The 25,094-nt window shown below is 35.2% G+C and overlaps 2 protein-coding genes across 4 annotated transcripts in view; both read left to right on the top strand.

Moving 5' to 3' along the window:
- The first annotated feature begins 74 nt into the window (after positions 1 to 74).
- On the top strand, positions 75 to 23,761 carry LOC125841473 (uncharacterized). 3 transcript variants are annotated; one of them, XM_049520617.1, is made up of 8 exons: positions 75 to 250; positions 16,869 to 16,975; positions 19,676 to 19,905; positions 20,015 to 20,266; positions 20,368 to 20,444; positions 20,596 to 20,974; positions 22,379 to 23,356; positions 23,438 to 23,761. In XM_049520617.1, the coding sequence occupies exons 1-7, from the start codon at positions 219 to 221 to the stop codon at positions 22,448 to 22,450; spliced, it is 1,149 nt and encodes a 382-aa protein (XP_049376574.1). In that variant the 5' UTR covers positions 75 to 218; the 3' UTR covers positions 22,451 to 23,356; positions 23,438 to 23,761. The 3 variants fall into 3 exon arrangements, with proteins under 3 accessions (XP_049376574.1, XP_049376576.1, XP_049376577.1); XM_049520619.1 differs by lacking the exon at positions 75 to 250 and adding an exon at positions 252 to 271; XM_049520620.1 differs by lacking the exon at positions 75 to 250 and adding an exon at positions 15,761 to 15,781.
- LOC125841478 (uncharacterized) overlaps positions 21,465 to 25,094 on the top strand; it is a 181,000-nt gene continuing 177,370 nt past the window's right edge. The window contains exon 1 of the mRNA XM_049520626.1: positions 21,465 to 21,480. The gene's annotated coding sequence lies outside the window, so the exon portion shown is untranslated. The remainder of the gene's footprint in view (positions 21,481 to 25,094) is intronic.

Raw genomic sequence — 25,094 nt, 5'->3', positions numbered from 1 at the left:
TAACCAGGACACCATTTGGCCATTTTTAGACCTTTCTCCAACACATTAGTAGAAAGAGTAGTTTCAAAATCAAATTTTCCAATTTGTATAGGGTTTACTGTTTCTACAAATTCAATACCAAAATCCATATATACATCGAAAATTAACAATGGAGAATGTTGATGGAACAAATGGGAAAAGGATAAGGGCTGAAGATGTAATATGTGAGCTCAAGGACGATGGCGCTTTCGATAAACTTCGCCTCAAAATTGTTCGCAGAATGAAAGAAAATGTCAGTATTTCCTTATTCTTCTTTGGTTTTGTTGTTTAGGGTTCTTCATTGGGCTTAAACTGTTAAGAGTATTTTTTATCTTCGGTTTCTGTATTTTGTTTTATCTGTTTTTACATCAATTTACGCTAAATCCTGAGTTGGGTTTGTTCTTTTTACTCTATCAAAATTGTATGTGATCGGTATTGGAAATTCGGCATAATTATTGGATTTAAGTTATGTACACTGGGAGTGATGTTAGAGTAGAAGGATCCTTAGAGTAGAAGGTTAATAGGTAGTTGGGTGTTGTTTTTGTAGCAGGGTTATTATTATTATAATTACTCCGATGTATGTGTATCTTATTCCTGGATTTTATTATTACTTGTTGTTCTCTTGGTTTCAGTTATTGTAGTGCTAGTTGTTGATAAGGCTCTTCGATTTTTTTTGAAATGGCTTATATGCTGTTGCTTTGGTATGTTTGATATGCTTTACTTGAGCTGAGGATTTTTCGGAAACAACCTCTCTACCTTCACATGGTAGGGCTAAGGTCTGCATACACATCACCTTCCCAGACTCCACTTGTGAGATTACAATGGGTATGTTGTTGTTTTTGTTGTTGTACTCCGGGTGTGAGGCGAGGCGTGTACTTTTTGTGGGCTGGGGGCCTTCTATAGAGAAATAAAGGTGAGGCAAGGGGTGTAGTTTTTCTAGGCCGGTTGCTTTCTATCGAGGAAAAAGGGTGTGTATAGGTAGGCTCGAGCTAGATATTACTTTCCAGCAGAATGGGAAGACTGTGATACGTGGCATGTAGTTTTTCTGGTGTGGGTGCAGTATACAGAAAAAAAAAAGGGTGCAAAGATAGGCTTAAGCTAAGATTCCACTTGAGAGCATAGTGGGCAGACTTTGGTATAAGGCATGTAGTTTTGCCTCCTATGGAGAAAGAAAGAGGTGCTGGCAGACTGTGATATGACTTATGAGGCATGCATTTCTGGGGCAGGTGCCCCCTGTTTAGGTGAAAAGAGGTGCAGGGGTAGGCTTGGGCTAAGATTCGACTTGCGAACATAATGGGCAGACTGTGATACTGACTAATGGAACAGAGATCAGGGTGATCCAGTAGTTGATGGATACAAATGTACTTCAAAGAATTGTTGCATTATCAATTCAACCTAATCCTTATTAACTGGCTGCACCAGGTCGCTAACCCTTCTTGCAGGCTACAAATCTATGCTTATATAGATTGCTATTTGTCATTTGTTTTTAAATAGCTTGATAATCATATTGTCAGTGTAAAAAATTAAACCTTTAGACCATAATTGTGTAGCACACATCCTACATATGTGGTTTTGCTTGTTACAGCTAATATTTGGAGACTTAACATTATTAAAAAAGAAAAATCTGCTTCTCCTTAATTTGAAATCATAGAAGTACAAACAAGGGGAACTAAGGACTTTACAGGATGCAAAAAGGACTTACTGGCAGGATTCTAGTGGCATGTTAAACTTGAACAGGCCTTTACTTGAAAGCTTGTGTTCTGTTGCATCTACTATAAAATTATGTTAAACAGAACTAATTGTACAAAAGGTCAATCAGCAAGCATTCCATAACTGAGGTTCTGACGTCTTCTCTTTTGCCAAAAGAATACCTTGATTATTAATCTACTGGGTTGCTAGTTAAGCTAGACCAATAGAAGCTTACCACTCAGCTTGTATTAGGGCTGGGTTTTAGTTCAGTATGAGTTGGTGCAAAGTAATTTCTGATTGATTTTGACTGAAGGTACACTTCGTGCAAGTTCAGGGTGAATTTGCTTAGAGTAAGAATCTTTTAGTAGTTCTTTTCCGTCCCTACAAAAAGTTCTGGTAACAGCTGTTTATAGTTGTAGTTCTGTCTCGGCTCTGTCTACCCCTGTGCGGTCTGGACTTCACTTTTTCGATATTCAGGTATGAGTAATTCAACTTTGCTCGGCATATTCACTTTTTTGTTACATATAATTATCTTTTAAGTGAATTGATAGAATAAATTCTCTTTGATTATGTAAATTTGCTCGGCATATTCTGTTGATTATCAGTTTGTTCAGCTCTTTGTTGTGTCATTTCCACTAGCAAATAGTTTTAGGTTCTAATTAAGGTATCATGCCAAGTATATAAGAAACAATTAAATATTAGTTTTACCATCAATAAAAGAAAAAATTTTTAATTGATCGTGATTCTTCATAAATTTTATAAGTTCAACTTTTTTGCTAAGCTTTCTTAGCAACTAATTGCACATAGTTTTTTTTTTCTATAAAAAATATGCGCATGCATAAGAAAGAGTTGTTTGTTCTTATTGGTATGATCAATCTTGTCTCCACACGTAAGTTTCTTTGTTGTTAGAGGCTAAATAGTTCATATCTAATACTATATAATCTTACACATGTTCCTTACATGTTATTACAATCTTCTTTTTAAGGAAATGTCCCAAAAGGTATGTACATTTTCTAAAGACTTGTAACTAAGCTCCTTTTTATTTAGTTTGAAGAGCTTTAAAAGTGAATTTTCTTTCTTCAGTTGTTGAAAGTCTCTTAAGCAATCTAAGGATATTAATTCTATCTCATCGGAGTCCAACACAAAATTCTTGCTTCTACCTTCTCATTTAACTTGTTGCTTTGAAGACAAAAAAAAAGGATTCTTAGTAATAACAACAAAGGAAAAAGAAGAAGAAATGGAAGGAAGATGACGACGATGTTTATAAGAAAAAGGTAGGAATAGACAAAATTGAAATTTAAAGGAAAAATTACGCGGTTAAGTAAACTTAGACTACTTAATTATTCATCAATTCATCATAGCTATACTTTGCTATAATTACCACCCGCGACTAACATTATACATAAATTACGTGGGCTGACTTCGAGTTTGTATAATTAGCCACGTTTGTATATGTATAATTCGCCAAAATATGCAAATACATATGTATAATACACAATTATCTAACCGATATACATATATATAATTCACCTCTCTCCCACTCTCTACTCTCTCTCGCTTGCCTCTCTCCTCCCTCTCCTAATCTCGCTCGCCTCTCTCCTCCCTCTCCCAATCTCGCTTGTCATATATACAAATGCATATGTATAATATACAATTATCTAACCGATATACATATACAATTCACCTCTCTCCCACTCTCTGCCCTCTCTCGCTTGCCTCACTCCTCCCTCTCCCAATCTCGCTCGCTTCTCTCCTCCCTCTCCCAATCTCGCTCGCTTCTCTCCTCCCTCTCCCAATCTCTCTTGCCATATATCCAAATACATATGTATAATATACAATTATCTAACAGATATACATATACAATTTACCTCTCTCCCACTCTTTGCCCTCTCTCGCTTGCCTCTCTCCTCTCTCTCCCAATCTCGCTCACCTCTCTCCTCCCTATAACATGTAGCTACGAATTGTAATTATCAAACTATAGCTATGGAGAGTAATTAGGCTATTTTTGAGTGGTTATATGTGAAAGTTCCTCAAATTTAAATATAAAAAGCGAGTATATACATTTTATTTTAAAAATATTTGATATTTGCCCCAACATGATAATATTAGTCAAATCCATCAAACTTAATCATGTTTAAAATGGATCAAATATCACCTTGTTTTTGTGATTTAAGACTTGAGACATCTCATATTAAATCTCCTTAATTACCTTTATGAATAATTAGTATTATGTCTTCTTTAAATTAAGATTTTATTTTTTAAAAGTAGATTAACTAAATCTTCTTGTCCAAATAATATCCTATCACTATCTTTATGGTGTTAAATTATTTTTAATCATATTATAATTATAATTTCTTATTTCCTTTTAAATTAAACAAAAACTAATATATAAAGTATATAATTGTTTGGGCCAAATTGGGTCTTTTGAGACAGAAAAATTAGGGCACAGCTTAATCTCCATCTGGAAAACTGTTTTGTTTTGCTACTCTGCTCTCTCTCCTTCCAACCGGAGTTATTTCTCTGATTTTTAAGGTAAATTCTCTCCTTTTTTCAGTTTCACGGCATAAAATTACTTCAAAAAAAATACTGAAACCAAAGTTTACATGGAAAAATTGATCATCTTTTTGGTCATTCAGTTTTTTACTTGTTCGAATGTATGATGAAGAGTGTTATTCTGAAGTTGTTTTGTCTGTAAAGAAATAATTTTTTTTTATTGACTGAGTGGTTTTATCATGTGGGTTTCCTTTCTTTTTTTTTGGTCGAATTTTGTTGAATTCAGTGAGCATTTTATTATAATGTGGAAGTTGTCAATGAATCATTTTTAAGCAAAGAATTTGCAGGTTGAATTGTTTTATTATGTGGGTTTCTGGTGGTGAATGACCTGGAGGTTAGTTGGAGTTTTAATTGAATTATGTGAGCATTTTATTATTATGTTGAAGTTGTAAATGAATTATTTATAATCATAGATTTCTAGACTGAATTGTTTTATCATGTGGGTTTGAGGAGAGGTAGAGGTAGACCAGAGAAGTATTAGAGATAGAGAGAGGTGATTAGATAGGAGATGACGTAGTTTTAGCTTGTTGAGGACTTGACCTTAGATAGTAGGAGGGTGTGGAGGACACAGTTAAGGTAGAAGGTTACTGTAACATTAAAACATTAGTCTCATCATCAACAAACTAAAAGATTAATCGATCGTCATTTTAGAGAGATTTTATTGGTTCAAATTTTTTGCTAAGCTTTCTTACCAACCCATTGCACATAATTTCTTTCTTTATATAATTACTCATATGCATTAGACAAGGTTGTTTGTTCTTGTTGGTATGATCAATCTCTCTCCACGTATAAGTTTCCTTGCTGACAGAGACTGAATAGTTTATAACTTCATATCTAATACTATTATTGGCTTCAGTGGCAGAGCCAGGATTTACATTGAGGGGTGTCAAAATACAAATTAGTAAGTACACTTAACAATCAACAAAATAAATTTTACTAATGAAAGCAAAAAATAATTACATTATCACAATCGTTTGGCTACGCCCGACGAAGAGTCGCAGCGACTCAGCAGCGAACAAAAATGATTTTTTTGGGCTCTTCCTCCTCAAACCCTTTAATTTTGAAATTAGGGATTTGTTTAATCCCTAATGTACATTTTTTCTTTTTAAAAAATAAAATATTAAAGTCAACTTTATTTAAGTCAATCGCTTAAAAATTGATGAAAAAAAACGCTTCAGTTTTCTAAAATTTAAAGACAAAAGACACTTCTTGAAGTCTTAATTTTAATAAAAAAAACGCTAAAAAAAATAAAAAAACCCCAGCCAGGTTCAAAGCCTTAACGTTTAGGCCAAAGATTAAGAGAAGTTTTGTAGCAGCTAACTCTTCATCTTATGTTAAAGAGTGTCAACTACAATATATATAGGAATAAAATCAAAACTTAACCTACCTATAAAACGTACTTTTTTGACGAAGGGGTATCGCTTGACACCCCTCGGGCAAGGGTAGCTCCGCCCATGATTGGCTTATTATATATGTTCCTCACATGTTATCATAATCTTTTCTTTTTGAGAAGGTCCCAAAGCTACGTACATATTCTAAAAGCTTATAACTAGACTCTTTTTAAATTAAATTATTTTTTTGGCAATTAAAACACTTTATTAATCATTGTGCAAGGAATTGGAGAGAATAACTTGTATCTTATTCAATAGGTAAACATGTATAAATACAAAATATTAGAAGCTAATTAAGGAAAGAAATAAAGGGGAAATCCTAAAGATATGCTATCTATCTATATCTTTGTACAATATCAAGAAAGAGATCTGTATACATTCTTCAACACTCCCCCTCAAGCTGGAGCATGTATCTTGACCATGCCCATCTTGTTACAAAGGTAATCTACTCGAGCTCTATGCAATGCCTTCATGAACAAATCAGCTACTTGTTCTCCTGTCTTCACGTAGCCCGTAGATATCAAGTTTTCCCGAATCTTCTCACGAATAAAATGTCAATCAACCCCAATATGTTTTGTTCTTTCATGATATACCAGGCAAGCAATATGAAGCGCAACTTGATTATCACACCAAAGTTTTGATGGAGTAGAATGCTTCAATTCAATTTTAGTTAAAAGATGATGTATCCACATGATTTTACATGTAGAATGTGCCATTGCTCTATACTTGGATTCTGCACTAGACTGAGATACAACGGTTTGTTTCTTACTTTTCCATGGCACCAAGTTTCCACCAACAAAAATACAATAACCAGTAGTAGATCTTCGATCAATCTTGGATCCAACCCAATCTGCATCTGCAACTGCAAAACACTCAATGTGAGAGTGTCCATGATTGTTATACAATACACCAAGTCCAGGGGCTCCTTTTAAATAACATAAGATTTGTTCTAAAGCTGCCTAATGTCTGACTGTGGGTGTGGACATGAACTGACTAACCACACTTACTGCAAATGTGATATCTGGACGAGTCGCAATGAGATTATTTAATTTTCCAACCAACTTTCTGTACCATTTTAGATCTTCAAATGGATAGTCATCATCATTTATAAGATGCATATTAGGAACCATTGGAGTTCTACAAAGTTTGGCAGCCAACTTTCCTTTCCAGTTTCTGCCAGTAGGTCAAGCATTACTTTCTCTGTGATAGAAAAATACCTTCTTGCTTCTAGATACTTCTATTTCCAAGAAATACTTAAGTTGTCCCAAGTCTTTTGTATGAAGCTTAGTATGTAAGAAAGACTTGAGAGAAGAGATACCTGCAAAATCACTTCCAGTGATGACATTATTGACATATACAACAAGGAGAATAGTTCCAGCAGCAGATTGATCATTTGCTCTTTTTCAATCCGAACTCCTGAACTACCTCGCTAAATTTTCCAAACCAAGCTCGAGGACTGTTTCAAACCATACAAGGACTTCTTCAAGTGACAAACCTTTCCATACTCCCCTGAGCAACAAAACCATGCGGTTGCTCCATATAAACCTCTTCGTGGAGATCACCATGAAGGAACACATTCTTAATATCCAACTGAAGTAACAATCAATTTTCAGAAGCGGCTAGAGAAATGAACAAGTGGACAGAAGTGAGTTTGGCAATCGGAGAGGTGTCTGAATAATCCACCCCATAAGTCTAAGCATACCCTTTGGCCACAAGTCTGGCCTTAAGTCTCGCCATAGAGCCATTTGAATTAATTTTGACTATGAATACCCACTTGCTTCCCACTACTTTCTTTCCATTAGGTAAGTCTACCAGATCCCATGTGTGATTTTCCTCTGAGGCATGTATTTCCTCAAGCATTGCTTTAGACCACCCAAGATGATTCAAAGCCTCCTTAATAGTTTTGGGTACAAATATAGAGTCTAGAGATACAATCAAAGATCTAGATGCGGGAGATAACTGACCGTAGGAAACAAAATTACCAATGGAATATATGGATTTGCAAGTACGTGTACCTTTGCGAAGAGCAATAGGAAGGTCAATATTTTCCGTGGGATCACTTGGAAGAGGATATGATGACGAAGGAGCTGGTGCAGCATAGGTATCATTAGTCTCTCGCCTCCTAGAATAAACCTGAACAACGGACTGTCTTGCTGGAGATGATGGAACTGGTGCTGAAGGCACGATAGTAGATTGGTGCTCAATTGGAATCAGGCGATGCATGAGAAACATCATTTGATCGTTCTGGTATGGCCGTGGTAACTGGTACACTAACCACTTCTCTTCCTCCCCTTGACTCGTAGAAATGGGAGGTGCATAGAAGAATGGTGTAGCCTAGCTACATCAGTTGATACCAAATATTTTCCAAGTTTAGTAGAGTAACAACGATATCCTTTTTGAAGGCGAGAATATCCCAAGAAAACACACTTCAAGGCCTTGGGTTCCAACTTGGTAACTAATGGTCGAACATCTCTAACATAACAAGTGCTTCCAAATACCTTAAGTTCCACCGAAAATAAGGACTTATTTGGAAAAATAATGTTATAGGGTGCATTACCTACAAGCACAGTAGATGGCATGCGATTAATCAGGAAACAAGCTGTAGAGACTGCATCTGCCCAAAATTGTTTAGGAACCGTTGTTTGAAACAATAGTGGCTTAGCTGTCTCAAGTAGATGCCTGCTTTTTCTTTTAGCAACTCCATTCTGAGAAGGCGTATCAACACAAGATGACTGGTGGAGAATCCCATGTTACCTCATATACGACTGAAATGATTCTGACATGTATTCTTTAGCATTATCACTCTTTAGTATGTGCACGGTAGTATTAAATTGAGTCTTAACTTCGGCAGAAGACACACAAAAATGGGAAAACACTTCAGATCTATTCTTCACAAAGTATATCCACGTCATTCTAGAAAAATCATCCACAAAAGTAACAAAATATTTATGTCCGGTTTTGGAAAGAACAGAACATGGTCCCCAAACATCAGAATGAACTAACTCAAAAGCTGACTCTACTCGCTTATTAACCCTTGGACTTAACGAGGTGCTATAGTGTTTAGCAAATCGACATAATTCACAATCCAATGAAGAAATATTTTGAAACTCGGGACAAAGCTTCTTCAACAAAGGTAGTGAAGGATGTCCCTATCGACAATGTTCTTCAAATGGAGAAATAACACCTGAGCATGCAACAGACCGAGGTTCCCATTCATTAAGGATGTAGAGATCATCAGATACATGTCCTTTACCAATAACCTGATTCGTTCCAATGTCACAAAACAGACAATAATCGGGAAAGAACGAGATATAACAGTTAAGGTCTCTCGTAAGTTTACTAATGACAAATCAAATTAAAGGCCAATTTTGGGAGACTTAATACAGATGACAGAGTAATAGATGAGGTTGGTTTATGAGTTTTAGATCCAACACTGGTACAAGTTGATCCATCCGCTATTGGAGAAGGTGCTTTGTGTGGCTGGAAGTTCGAAAAAGTATTAGGGTTACCTGCCATGTGATTTGTGGCGTCCGAATCAATCACCCATTTATTTGAAGAGGTAAAAAGGCATGATTTCCTTGACTCGGCAAAAGTAGTAACTGAAGCAGATTTCTTAAGTGATTTATGATACTGAACGAATCTAGCATAATCTTCTGACGAAGCCAAAACTGTTTTATCCGATGGTGGCCAATGAGCAACATCAACCTTACTATTACGCTTATCTGAACTCTTCCATTCATCTCCCTTATTATCATTCATTCTCACAATATCTACGCAAATTAACAAAGAAATCACCAAAACTCCCAATATAAAGGTTTTGACAAGAGAATAGTCAACTTCACAAAAAGGCTCAACTCAAGTAGAGAAAATAAGAGAACCAAATAACCCAAAACAGAGTTCAGATGGTTCGAATACCCAGCAGTTCACAGGGTAACAAGAAACTAAAATATGAATAGCCAAAGGCTCCGGACAGAAAACCAATCAAGCAACAGAGAGGAAATTTGAACCAGCAGCAGCAAAGATCGTAGTCTGGCTCAAAACAGACCAAACAGCAGCAGAGAAAGGAATTCAAACTAAAGTATCACCAAAAGAAAGATTGCAGAACCTGGAACTTGATGTTAAATCTTCAAAACGTAGTCCAATGATAAGAAAACCACCATAAATCAACTGGGAATCTTAAGGCAACGTCAAATCAGTAAGACAGACCACCAGTGGTGAAGTCACATGAACCAGAAATATGGCAGCGGCTAGTTCCGGCAACCGCCAGTGGTGAGGCTCGAGAACCACCACTTCAAGTCTCACAATTCCAGTTATGCTCTGATACCATGTGCAAGGAATTGGAGAGAATAACTTGTATCTTATTCAATAGGTAAACATGTATAAATACAATAATATTAGAAGCTAACTAAGGAAAGAAATAAAGAGGAAATCCTAAAGATATGCTATCTATCTATATCTTTGTAAAATATCAAGAAAGAGATCTGTATACTAATTGATCCATTTTAATCATGATTAATTACAACTACTAAACACTTAAACATCCAACAATGTGTCAGAGTGATACTTAAGAGTACATTCTTCAACATTTTAACATAATGCTCACTATTTCGAGAGACTTCAACTAAAAGAGACAACTAAAGTTTATTCATCTTTCTCTGTGAAAAAATGGAAAAAAACTCTCAAACAACAACAATATAACCAGTGGTCCCACAAAATGGGGTTTGGGGGAGGGTAGAAGGTACGCAAACCTTACCCCTACCTCATAGGTAGAGAGGTTGTTTCAAATAAACCCTCAGCTCAAGGAAAAACAGTCCAAAGCAATCCCAAAAAGAAGTAACGAAAGTTCAAGAAACAACAACTAATAACAAAAACAATAGATAGTAACAGAACAGAAACTACAAAAAAACAATACCATAATCGAGGTGAGGTATAAGGAACAACAGAGAGTAGCAGAAATTGAACGACATGAAACTACAAGAGCAATACTACAACTAATACAAATGGACATAACACACTTCTACCAACTAACCTTCTACCCTAATTGTGTCCTTTGCACCCTCCTATCTAAGATCATGTTTTGGGCACGCTAAAACTACGTCTCTCCTATCTATTCACTACTCTCTCTCTAATACTTCTCGCGTCTACCTCTAACTCTCCTCAAACCCACATGATAAAACAAGTCAGTTTACAAACCTATGATTATAAATAATTCATTTACAACTTCAACATAGTAGTAATAAAATACTCACAGAATGCAATTAAAACTCAAACTAACCCGGGTCATTCCCTAGAAACCCACATAATAAAACAATTCAATCTGCAAATTCTTTGCATAAAAATGATTCATTTACAACTTCCACATTATAATAAAATGCTTACAAAATTCAACAAAATTCGACCCCCCAAAAAAAAGAGGAAACCCCGCTTGATAAAACCAATCGGTCAACAAAAAAAATTGTTTATTTATAGCCAAAACAACTACGGAATTACACTCTTCAACATTCATTCTGAACGAGTAAGAAATTGAATGACCAAAAAGAGTATCTATTTTTCCATGTAAACTTTGGTTTCAGTGATAATTGAAGTAACTCTATGCCGCAAAACTGAAAATGGAAAGGAGAATTTACCTTAAAATTTACAGAGATAACTCCGGTTGGAACGAGAGGGAGAGAGAACACGGTAGAAAAGTAGATTTTCAAATGGAGATAAAGTTGTGCCCTAATTTGTCTGTCTCTAAGACTCAATTTGGCCCAAACAATTATACTTTATATTTGTTTTTGTTTCATTTAGAGGGNTGGTCCCTAGGTGTTTTTTATGCAATTTGACAAGTGAAACTAACAGCCACCTCTTCTTGCACTGTAATTACACTGCTCAAATCTGGAATTTGTTCCTTAGCATCTCAAATCTGAATTGGACAATGCCAGAACGTACATCAAACGTGTTGAAGAGCTGGGTAAGGAGAGGGGGTACCAAGAGCCAGAAGAGATGGTGGAGGTTAATACCATCATGTATATGGTGGTCAATTTGGAATGAAAGGAACAATAGATGTTTTGACAATAGATCCAATTCCATACACAAGGTCAAATGGAATTGTATAGTATCTCTACTTTTTTGGTGTAAACAGTTGTGTATAGTAGATACAGATCAGATTGTAGATTTGATAGGAAGTTTGTAATTGACACTTTTTGGTGGTGGCCAGCATGCCCTTAATGCTGAAGAATACAACCTTACCAGTTTCAAAAAAAAAAAAAAGAAACCTACTTCACCCTTCTTAATAACAATCAAACAACCTATAGTAATCAAATTTATTCCACTGCTCAGCTACCTACCACTCCAAACTAGCATGTATCTATGTACTCCATCAACTTTCTATTCCCACTAACTCTTGTACAAAGTCCCCGTTTTATGTGATGAAGAAGTGCTTCCATTGGTCTCTGAATTTGTTGAAAAATCCTCTTGTTTCGTTCAATCCAGATGTTGTATATAACCGCTGCAAAACTGGCATTCAAGATGATACCTCTTTCTTGTTTACCCCTTGCCTTCTTATCCACCCATTTCTGTTCATCTTCCCATTGAAGTATGCCTCTATGCCATTTTTTCCATGCTAGTATTGATGTCCATAATGCTTTGGTATAGGGGCATTTAAAAAATAAATGATCTGCACTTTCAGGTTCATCATTACATAGGACACATGTTGCTGCCACTGGAATACCCCATTTCAATAGTAGGTCTTTGGTTTGTAGCCATAGTATAAATATATGTTTTGCTTCAGCACAACTATGACATACCAAGTTCTTCCATTCCACATTAGGACCCTCACCTCTTAGCTGGTGTATATGCCTTTGAGATCAGAAATTTTCCTTCGTGGATCTGCTTTTCAGTGACTCCCCAAGTCTGCCGGAATTTCCTCATATGCAATATCTTTTGTACCATCCATGATCCTTTTGTTGGAACTTTCATAGTCCCAATAAGGAATTAGTTTCACTGTGAATTTTCTTTCTTCAATTATCAAAAGTCTCTTAAGTAATTTAAGAATATTAGTTTCATAGCATAGCAGTCCAACTTAAGGCAATGTTCTTGCCTCTAGCTTCTCATTTAACTTGTTGCTTTGAAGACAAAAAATAAGAATGATTTGTAGTAATAACAATAACAAATAATGAAACAAAGAAGAAGAAACGGAAGGAAGATGACAATGATGATTATAAGAGAAGGGAGGGAATAAACAAAATTGAAATCTGAATATCAAAAGCGAGTATGTACATTTTATTTTTAAAATATTTAATATTACCCCAAAATAATAATATTAATCAGGCTCGTCTTCACTTAATCCTGATTAAAACCGATCAAGGTCAGTTTCTTTTTGTTATTAAGACTTGAGAGATCCCTTTAACTTTATGAATAATTAGTAGTACAATATGTCTTTTTATAAATTAAGATTTTAATTTTTGTAGATTAAATAAATATTGTGCAAATAATGTTCTGTCACTATCTTTATTATTTCAATTATTTTATTTATTAACCAAAAAAATAAGGGGAGTATTGTTTATTTATTATTGGTACTATTTTTTTTATTATTGTTGGTACTATTATTTTAACCATAGTATATTTCCTTATTTCCCTCTAAATGAAACAAAAACAAATATAAAGTATAATTGTTTGGGCCAAAGTGAGTCTCAGAGACAGACAAATTAGGGCACAACTTTATCTCCATTTGAAAAACTACTTTTCTACCGTGTTCTCTCTCCCTCTCGTAGTCTCGTTCCAACCGGAGTTATCTCTGTAAATTTTAAGGTAAATTCTCCTTTCCATTTTCAGTTTTGCGGCATAGAGTTACTTCAATTATCACTGAAACCAAAGTTTACATGGAAAAATAGATACTCTTTTTGGTCATTCAATTTCTTACTCGTTCAGAATGAATGTTGAAGAGTGTAATTCCGTAGTTGTTTTGGCTATAAATAAACAATTTTTTTTGTTGACCGATTGGTTTTATCAAGCGGGGTTTCCTCTTTTTTTTGGGGGGTCGAATTTTGTTGAATTTTGTAAGCATTTTATTATAATGTGGAAGTTGTAAATGAATCATTTTTATGCAAAGAATTTGCAGATTGAATTGTTTTATTATGTGGGTTTCTAGGGAATGACCCGGGTTAGTTTGAGTTTTAATTGCATTCTGTGAGTATTTTATTACTACTATGTTGAAGTTGTAAATGAATTATTTATAATCATAGGTTTGTAAACTGACTTGTTTTATCATGTGGGTTTGAGGAGAGTTAGAGGTAGACGCGAGAAGTATTAGAGAGAGAGTAGTGAATAGATAGGAGAGACGTAGTTTTAGCGTGCCCAAAACATGATCTTAGATAGGAGGGTGCAAAGGACACAATTAGGGTAGAAGGTTAGTTGGTAGAAGTGTGTTATGTCCATTTGTATTAGTTGTAGTATTGCTCTTGTAGTTTCATGTCGTTCAATTTCTGCTACTCTCTGTTGTTCCTTATACCTCACCTCGATTATGGTATTGTTTTTTTGTAGTTTCTGTTCTGTTACTATCTATTGTTTTTGTTATTAGTTGTTGTTTCTTGATCTTTCGTTACTTCTTTTTGGGATTGCTTTGGGCTGTTTTTCCTTGAGCCGAGGGTTTATTTGAAACAACCTCTCTACCTATGAGGTAGGGGTAAGGTTTGCATACCTTCTACCCTCCCCAAACCCACTTTGTGGGACCACTAGTTATATTGTTGTTGTTTGAGAGTTTTTTTCCATTTTTATAGAGAAAGATGAATAAACTCTAGCTGTCTATTTTAGTTGAAGTCTCTCGAAATAGTGAGCATTATGTTAAAATGTCGAAGAATGTACTCTTAAGTATCACTCTGACACATTGTTGGATGTTTAAGTGTTTAGCAGTTGTAATTAATCATGATTAAAGTGGATCAATACCTTGCTTTAGTTACTTAAGACTTGAGAGATCCAATATTAAATCTCCTTACCTTAATGAATAATTAGTTACATGTCTTTTTAAATAAAGATTTTAATTTTGAAAAGTAGATTAGGTAAATCTTGTCCAAATAATGTCTGATCACTATCTTTGTTATTTCAACCATTTTAATTTTGTTAACCAAAAAATATAGGAGTACTGTTTTTTATTATTGGTATTATTATTTTTAACCATATTATATTTTCTTATTTCCCTCTAAATAAAACANTGACCCGGAGGTCAGTTGGAGTTCTTATTGAATTCTGTGAGCATTTTATTATTATGTTGAAATTGTAAATGAATTATTTATAAATAGAATTTGTAGACTGAATTGTTTAATCATGTGGGTTTGAGGAGAGGTAGAGGTAGACTGGATAAGTATTAGAGAGAGAGAGGTGATTAGATAGGAGATGACGTAGTTTTAGCTTGCTGAGGACATGACCTTAGATAGGAGGGTGTGGAGGACACAGTTAGGGTAGAAGGTTAGTAGGTACTAGGTAGAAGCGTGTGCTGTCCGTTCGTATTAGTAGTTGTAGTATAGCTCTTAGTTTCATGTCCTTCGATTTCTGGTACTATCTTTTGTTCCTTATACTTCTATTATGGTATTGTTGTTTTGTAGTGTCTGTTTTGTTACGATCATTGTTTTTGTTATTATTTGTTGTTTCTTGTACTTCCGCTACTTCTTTTTGGGAGTGCTTTGGACTGTTTTCCTTGAGTCGAGGGTTTATTCGAAACAACCTCTCTACCTATGAAGTAGGTGTAAGGGTTTGTGTACCCTCTACCCTCCCCAAACTCCACTTTGTGGGACTACACTGGTTATATTGTTGTTGTTTGAGGGTTTTTTCCTTTTTTTTTTGTCATAGAGAAAGATGAATAGACTTTAGCTGTATATTTTAGTTGAAGTCTCTCGAAATAGTGAGCATTATGTTAAAATGTTGAAGAATGTACTCTAAGTATCACTGTGACACACTGTTGGATGTTTAAGAGTTTAGCAGTTGCAATTAGCAAATAGCAAGACTGAAAGGAGCAGAGATATGAGAAGTGAAAAGGGAAACTGAAGAAGAAGAAGAAGAAGAAGAAGGGGAAATGTCAAATTAAGAATCGAAAAGGAGAAAAGTTGTTCATGAAAGAGAGACTTTACCCTTACACTTCTGCAATGAATCAAGAGGTGTGTAAAACTTGAACTGCTAAACCAAATGATGAGGGTGTAAGTGAAAGAAAATGGATGAAAGTAGACTAAAGTTTAAATCTAAAACTTTAATTTAAAAGCTAATGAATCTGAAGTTCAGTCTGTAAGTCATGAACAACTCCGGTGCCACACGTAGTAAGAATTTGGTCATTGCCTTACACAAGCGAAGGGTTTGGATTCTGGATGGGGTTAGACTCTTTTATATCTTTAGAAATCTCAATTTGCTATGAGAGAATGCATAATTAGGAGGATAAGTGTAGAATGCTGGTCCTCAAATTGTGTTAAGTGACCTTTGTCTTGTAAGTTGGTTTCTACTTTTCTTACATATGCTATATGATTCATCTTGGATTGACTACTTGATATGGACATTGAAAACCTAAAACAAAGTACTAAAAAAATTGTTCTGCAATTTTCTCTTTGTTCCAGTTAGTTGGCACGGATGAGTTCTCTAGATTTTTCAATTTCCTGCTCTTTGGAATGCCATGTTCCCAGTTGCCACAATAGCATCCATATGATAATCAAACTCTATTTCTTTGAAGGTTGATGATATGTATTTGTTTTGGATTTGATTTGTGATTAATTGTTTATTGGAAACAACCTCTCTACCCCACAAAGATAGGGTAAGGTCTGTGTACATCCTACCCTCCCCAGATCCCACTTGTGGGATTACACTGGGTATATTGTTGTGACATTTATTAATGATTTCATCTGAGAATTTTCATCTAGTGTTCCATATTTCTAGCTGTCCAAGGAGTTCTGTGCTTCCCTATATACTAAATGATGATCTTCATACAGTATGACAGAGAGCCAAGCCTGCTCATTGCAGTCTCTTTATTTGTTTTTATCGTGTTCTGAACACATATGTCCTATGCTCCTCAACCTAACATATACAGCCTGAGTGATCGACCTAATATATACAACCTAATATGATTATTTACTCTAGTGAGGTTTTAATTTCCGAAGTTTTCCTCATTTGACCTTCTGATATATATTATTTTATCTTCTTTGAGGTTTTGTACTCTTAAACCTAATTTTACCGTCATTCTGTTACCTTTTTTTCCGGCAGGAGGTTGTATGCAGATATGCCGTCAGATACTGCAAGAGAAAATGCATCTATAGCTAATTCCATAGTGACCGACTGGAAAAATGAAAGAGGGAATCTTGGCGGACCAGGTAACCCTGATGCGAAATCTATTCATAATTCAGTTATCTGTGTGGGTTTTGTTTTGTTTTGTATATTTATTTTTTTGAGTAGTTGCTACTGTTGAGATTTGTTACAAGGTTTCCTTGAATGTGTCTGCATCACAAAGACAAGGATGTGGTCATTCACTCTGGCCCACAATTTAATATTGGTGCAAAAGTTGTATGCTTCAAGTATCTTTTGGCTGGTTTTTCTATTCAACTGATGAGCAATAAGTATTCTTTAACGTGTTAGGGAAGACCAAACAATTCCAGTCTTTTCTACTTTGACTGGAGCTTCACTTGAGAATTAGAAAGAGCTTGCTGAATTTGATAGAAAGGAGGTCCACTAGTTAGTAATTAGTGATGCCATGAAGAGCTCTAGTTACTTGCATGGTTTCTTGAGGCTGTAAGGTGGCTTGATATTATTAGGTCTTTCCACTAAACCACGTAAAACTGATTCTAAGAGCCTGTTTGATTGGGCTTATAGCTTTTGATTTATAAGCCAAAATCCATACGTTAGGAATTCTAACTTATGGCTTTTGGCTCATTTTTGCCTATTTGGCTTAAAAAACTTAAAAACACTTTTTTATTTTACCCAAACACTACAAAAGTGCTTAATAACACTTGAATAAGTCAATCCAAACAGGCTCTAAATCTTTTCATAATTCAATTCTGCGTGTTGTTCATTTGTATGAACTGTCATGGCTGTCTTTGAGATTGTGTAAAAGTTTCACACCCTCCATGAATTTGTATGCATAAAATGCGCATAATTCAATTCTGCGTGTTGTTCATTTGTATGAACTGTCATGGCTGTCTTCGAGATTGTGTAAAAAAGTTTCACACCCTCCATGAATTTGTCTGCATAAAATGCAGAGATGGTTTAGATGCACAACTTTTATTCCCGTCTAATGAATGTGTCACTTCAAGTATCTTTTGGTTGGAAATGCTATGAAGTTCATGGAGCAATAATACTGCATAACTTCATCATTTCAACACAATTTGTTGGAGAAACAAAGGGTAAATCGAACGATAAATGTTACTTTTTGATGAGGATAAACGCTATGGTTTTTTCCTTTTCTTTTTGTGTTAAAACTCTGTTGTCAGCATCCTGTTCTAACATTCCATCAAGATTTTTGCCCTGGTCTCTAATTAGCGTAATAGTTCTTTATTCCACATAATGTCCCTCTTGAGATGCCTTAACTTCTTCATAAGGACATAATCTGGACTTCCAGTTACTTGATAAGGTTGCCCCCATTAATAAAATTACCTTACTTTATAAATAAATTAGTGACGATACAAGGAGCTTCAGTTACTCGCATAGCTTATTGAGTATGTACAATCTGGCGTGGCCCTTGTCAAAAAAAAAGTACAATCTGGCTTGGCATTAATTTGTTTACAATATTATATAACAAAGAAATGCGATTGTTGAGAAAGTTGAACCTACAAATTTATGGAGCACTTTAAGAATTGGAATCCAATTTCATGGCTTCATAATGAACCTGTGGTGTATATAAAGTTTGGAATTTTTTGATAAAACTTTCAACCTGTTGTCTTATAGGATTTTAATATTGTTTGACAAGTAGCTTGGGAATGACTATATGTAATCCACTCTCTCTCTCTCTCTCTCTCTCTCTCTCTCTCCCTCTCCCTCTCCCTCCATCTCTCTCTCTCTCTCTCTCTCTCTCCACTTTGGGAATAACAGGCTTATTGTGTTCTCAAAAAGTTCACTTATTTTATCTCAACTCCAGGGTATGACTACATGAAGTACTTTCAGTTTCCACTCCTTTTGGTGCATTCTATGTCATTATAGTAACTAGTAAGTGCTACATGAGTGTATGTGTTAATTATAACATGTTACCTCGTGAATTGATTGTCCTCTACGTTCTTATTCATGAAAAATACTGCAATCCGACTTCTTGCCAAATTTTGCTTATTGAACTTTGAATCTTAGATTCGTAATTTTTTTTCTTTTGAAATAGGTAACTTGGTACTATATCACAAAACAGTACATGGGTTTGTACTGAAACCATTATATACAAATGTCTCCTTTTCCACTTGTTTCAGTCTATATTGAGCCTAAAACATCAATTACCAATACAATGGCATTGGAGTATACCTGATTACACCAAAAACATAACAATAAAATGCAGTTTAACTTGACTTTCTGGACATAACAATAAAATGCAGTTTAACTTGACTTACACAATTATTACGTAGTAAATTATCAGAAATAGGCTGTATGCTCATTCATTTTCTTCTAAAAAATGTTTTGAGTTGTTGGAACTTATTGATTGATTTCTATGCACAAACAGTTCGAGTTAATTACTATGCTTGCTATATTATTTTTGGTTGTGAATAATTCTTATTTTTCTTTACTGTAAGTTTGTTACTATTTTCTGGGCTGTTTTATATGTGAATCCTCATAGATATCATGTAGCATCCTTGATGATCAGTGTTCAGGAGCTAACTCCGTTTTGTCTAATTTCCTGTTAAATTCAACATCTCCTGACTGTAACCTTTATGAAGTTTCACACTACCTGATCACAGAAATAAAAAATAAAAAATAAAAAGGAGATATCTTGTAGCTTTGTTGTCCTTGACATGAATGTAGTGGTTAAATGATAAGTATATGAATTACTATATACTGGTACATCAACATGATTCAACTTCAAATATGAACTCTTCTCTCAGGTAGTTCATGCCTCGGAGTAATTGAGGGTCCCAATCGTTCTATAGCAGAGGAGCTCACACTTTCATCTCCGCCGATTGGAATTTCAAGTGCAATTGAAAAGGGTAAACTCTATAGCGTAAGATATTTTGTAATCAAGAGTTTGAACCATGAAAATATCCAATTATCAGTAAACAGAGGGATTTGGGCTACTCAAGCCATGAATGAGGCCATTTTGGATGAAGCATTTCATGTAAGTTGTTTTTCCTTTTATATCCTCATGAGTATTATAATATTATGAGCATCTGTAATATATATATTTCTTACAATACAACAAATGTTTGTGTTTATTTTGCGGGCAGAATTCCAGCAAGGTTATACTAATATTCAGTGTCAACATGAGTGGGTATTTCCAAGGGTACGCCCAAATGATTTCTTCAGTCGGTTTGAGAAGAGACCAAGTTTGGAGTCAAGGAAATGGTGGTCGTAATCCTTGGGGTCGAAGCTTTGAAGTGAATTGGCTGCGATTGTATGATCTGCCTTTCCAAAGAACTCTTCACCTTAAGAATCCATGGAATCAATACAAACCAGTCAAAATTAGTAGAGATTGTCAGGCATGGGTTATATTCTTGTCTTAGTACTATTCACTTATTTTTTCAATGTACTCTTGTTAGTAAAGAGGCTTTTATGACCCTGGTACATGTATTGCTGTCAGGAGTTACCTCCAGATATTGGTGAAGCTTTATGTGAGCTCCTTGATGGACAGGATGCTTTGGATGTTGATTTGAAAATGTATAGCCCTTTCTTTGAAAACTTAAATAGTGTGTTCCCATTCCATTATTTGGAAACATACAGCCTTTTCTCAAAATTGAATTAGTGCTAGAGTGGTGGAAAAATTGGACCAAATGATTTTTCTCTTTATAATTGTTATTGGCTCATCCAGGGATATCTTTGCAAGGAATGATCTCTCTTCTAAAAGGCCATATGTAGACCCTTCACTGCATCTTGGAGATCAAGACTGTAATGCATCTCTGATACCTAATGGGACCATGTTTTATCCCTCTTTACTCTACCAACATCAAATTGATGCTAGTAGAGTTCACGTAGCACCTCAGAGAATAAATGGTGTATTTTCTGCTGAGGAGTCAGCCATTGCATCAGGGGAATCAAAGTCGAGACAGTCGAGGCATTCACAGAGGAATAGAAGCCTTGCTAATCTTCATGTAGACACTGACATGGGTCCTCAAATTAACATGTGGGGCTTGCCGGCAGAAAGGAGCCCACTTGCTAGTAATTTGACTGAAGATGACATTCTTGAAATGGTTTGTGTTTCCTGTCTTACCATTATTTATTTAGAAGTTCTCGTTTTACCCTTAATTTTTAATTATTGATGCACATAGGTCAAAAAGATTGTTCTTGTATTTGTCAAGAAGATGAAATACTCTTTTGTACTCTCTCAAAGTTTGCTGACGATTTCAATTTTCAGCCAAGAAAGCTTATTTCTCTTATTTCTGACTATTTGATATCTAGCATCCTCCGTGTCTTTGAATGCATATGAATCTGTACTTTGTGTGCATTTTATACAAAAATGGTTATCTACTGTTGAAGGCATATGCCAGAAATTGCCCAATTCAGTAATTTTTAACTTACAAGGCCTCCACCAGATTTCTTGATACTGGACCGCATGTCATCTGATTCTTTCTGTAGTTAGACTTTCAAATCTTCTGTTTGTATGATAAGACTCATAGGTGTGGACTTACAATTCCTTAAACAAATGCACATCTGTTGAACTTTGATACCATTAACTGTATTAGTTTAAATCAAACTTCATAGCAAAATGGTTTATAAGATTTTAGTTTAATTCCCAACTTTACATGAATCCTGGTTGTCTTAGAAGTCAATATAAGTCCTTTTTCATTGAGTAATAATTCCTGCAGGTATAGAGAACTGACTGGGAACTTGTGTATGTATATATATACACCCATATAGTTTTCAATTGTAGAGTGGAAAGTTATCAGGTTATTCACATCCAAGGGTGTGTGACCTAGTGGCCAATGAAGTGGGCTGAGAACTATGATGTCTCAAGTTCAAAACCCAACAGAGGCAAAAACTAGGTGATTTTAACCTCAACAGAGTTACCCGGTACCTATGCCGCCGGTGGAGTCCGCAGGTACCTAGTGAGATTAATCAAGGTGCACACAAGTTGGCCGGACACCACCAGTTATAAGAAGTTATTAGGTTATTCTATTTTATTGGTGAAGTTTTTCTTCTTCTTTGGTGCCCTATGCACCTTGACAAAGGGGCTAGTCCAAGGAAATGTTAGGTGGAATTCGTAGACATTCTTCTTCTTTACATTTGCCCCCTACCCCCCATTAAGTAACACACACACACCAGCAACTTCTCTCTTTCCCCCTCTCTTGCATGGCTGCTATTTAAGGCCTTCTGACTCATATTGTCTCTTAGACTGTTGCAATATTGATATTTTCAAGACACTGTAGTTCTTATGTTTTTAATACATCATAATTTATTCACCTGGTTCCTAGCTATGAACTTAGCAGGTTGCATATTCTCTGTCCTTACCGAATTTAGTTTGAAGAATGTTCTTTAACAAGTGTAATACTTCATGAACCACATGTTGTAGCTGTTAGATCCACCATCAAATCATGTTTGCCATAATTAAGATATTACTGTAAACTTGTTGTTCATACTCCTTTCTCTTGTTGCAGACATATGAAGAGTATCTTGAAGCTTATAGCAGAGGCAGCAAAAGATTGCCCCACCCTGTTAGTACTCTTTGACATTTTTCTTGTTATATATTCCTGTATTATCGAATAAACTCATGAGCCATGCTCTGTTGGGTTGGATTTTGAACTGTAAAAAGTTCACCTTTATCTTTTTAGTTAATCTCTGTTCTGGAAAATCTTTTCTAATTTCCTTTCTTTTCGGAGAAAAGCTTGTAGCATTTGGCATTTCCTCATAGTGCTATAAGCAAGAGATGGTTAGCTCAGTTGAGGAACTTGTGTCTTAAGTCACAAGTTTGAACCTTGCACCAAGTGAACTAAGTCTAGTATTTAAGTGGAGAAGGATAGAGGGGCGGGTCCATCATCTCCGGGTTTTGAAACTCACGGATGCCCAAACCATTGGCTCCAGATGAACTTCTTGTTCATAAAAAACTTGGGGCGACTCCCATCCCTCTTTTTTCTCCATGCTATCTAGTGGTTGATGATATGGGTGTGGTCGGTTCTCTGGGTGAAGTATTGTGATAAATTCATGTGCTGTAGTTAGGGTCCTCGAAATTTCAGTCTCTGTTCTGCTCTTTAGCATGAGATTTGAGTCTTGCGTATCTACCATTTCACCACCTAGGCATCTTGAAAGTGAATCATATTCCATGAATATGATATCTATCTAGTTTTGTAGATGACATTTCCTTTTCTTTTCTCTAGCACGATGAAGTGGTTCATTAATGTATTTAAACACAGTTTTTGAAAGTGCCCTTGTTCGACATATTTATCTGCGGAGTGTTTCTTAGTGTGGATATCCATGACTTGCACACAAATTTTTAATGAAGTATCTTTCGCTAGAAAGGATTCTGAACAAAACATCAGGTTTCCATTGTGCAATAAGTTACCTCTCTTTATCTAAGTTTCAGGACCATAACGGAGTACACAGAGGTCATTAGCCAGTGAAGAAAACTGTGATGATTCGTAAGTTTTTTTACTTCTCATTTCCAACACACTTGGGATGCAACGAACCAGCTGAGTGACCTGTATCTATTATCTTTGCAGGCAATCAGGTTTCAGTTCGAAGTAAAGGAGAAGTCACTAAATCTCCCTATTGGTGGCATTGGTTTTCTTGGCGAGCAGGCTGATATGGTTGATAATTGTATTGTTGCAGTTGTCGCGAAGTGGTGGCTCTTGCAAAATTGTTCCTTTATTTTTGTAAAACTTAAAACTTAGGAGAATATATTGCTATAATGTTGGTATATCTGTACTGTATTTTATGACCCTCTTGTCACCCTTCTCCCCTTCCTGTTTTCGAATGGAAAATTTTATACTGTCAATGGAAACTTGTACAGGAAATTAGCAAGTCTCTCTATACTCATATATTCATTCTTGATAAAGTCAGTACTGTATAGAAATGGATAATATCTTTTTGATTATTGGGATGGAGAGGAATTATTCTTCTTTTCCCTATGAGGCTACTTGTTATTCTTCAAGATCATTTTAATGGTCTATCAAGTATGTATATTCGGGTTTGTGTCCTAGGTATAGAAAAAATCTTGGTAGGGAGTACTTCCCCTGCGTAATGGGGCCCTACGTGATGTGTATCCGGAATAGTTGGGATTTTAAGCACATATTGAACACCGGATGAAAAAAAAAGGTATGTATATTCGGAGGAAGAATAGTCTTTGAGAGGTTGTAGCACTGATGAATTGCTCTTGGGGTTGTGGTCCGCCTTAAAGACAGCGTGATGGACATCAAAATAGTTTGTAATATTTAAATACACATTTGTTTGTGATGCAACATGATTATTTTGAAAAGTCGTTGTATAATTATAAAAACTCTTGGAGTAGTATAAAAAAAATATTTAATTATAAACGTGAGTTTTGTTGTATTTTGAAGGAAATTTATTGTAATTTTTCTAATGTATATATGAAAAATATCTCTTTATGATTATCTTGAAAGTTACGTGACATGAAATACCTTATTGGGATAAATCATACCTATATAATTATGAAAGTTGATTCTTTTATGTATCAAAATAATTTCTTCTTTAATTACATATTTTTTATTCTTTAACGCATAGTGGCTCAAAAAGTCAGTGTGGCTTGGCGATTTATGAAGTTGGAATAACAAGCATGCAAAATTATTATATAATTAACTCTTAATAGAAGTAAAAAAAAATTAAGTGTTTTTTAGTTTGTTTTGATCTTTGTTAAAGCTGATTAAAAAACTACTTGTATTGATGAGCAGATTAGGTATCTAGTAAGAATGAAGTTTATTTGAGTTTAGATTGCCCAAAGACAAAACTTATCTTGAGTTGAGTCTATGAGCCCCTCAATCCACCCCACTCACCCCCCACCACTAGAAAAAATAAACTCATCGAGAGTGAAGCTTGTCAAGTATGAACAATGATTTTATTCAAATATCTTGAGGCACTAAGAATGTAGCTCATCTTGAGTTGATCCACAAAGCTCCAATAATTCAACGTGGATAATTATTTTAATAAAGTATCTTGAACTACTAAATATGAAATTAATTAAGAGTAAAGCTACATCCTTATCATCACAAATAATGCTTTGAGTCGAATATGTAAAACTCAAACAATAAAACTCATCAAAAGCAGATATCGATAGCAATTCAAAATGAATAGTAATTTGAGTTGCTTACTAAGAATGGGGCTTAGTAGTTCAAGGTGAATTACGATTTGAATTAAGTCTCC

Source organism: Solanum stenotomum, chromosome 10 (genome assembly GCF_019186545.1).
Source record: "Solanum stenotomum isolate F172 chromosome 10, ASM1918654v1, whole genome shotgun sequence".
In the NCBI taxonomy this organism is placed as follows: Eukaryota; Viridiplantae; Streptophyta; class Magnoliopsida; order Solanales; family Solanaceae; genus Solanum; species Solanum stenotomum.
This window is presented reverse-complemented; position numbering and strand designations above follow the sequence as displayed.

Excerpts from the sequence above, each read along its gene's own strand:
- LOC125841473 (XM_049520617.1), top strand. The coding sequence starts at position 219 with ATGGCGCTTTCGATAAACTTCGCCTCAAAATT. Across the intron at positions 251-16,868 it reads ATAAACTTCGCCTCAAAATT|GAGGTTGTATGCAGATATGC; the intron begins GTTCGCAGAATG and ends TTTTTCCGGCAG. Across the intron at positions 19,906-20,014 it reads TTTTGGATGAAGCATTTCAT|AATTCCAGCAAGGTTATACT; the intron begins GTAAGTTGTTTT and ends TTTTGCGGGCAG.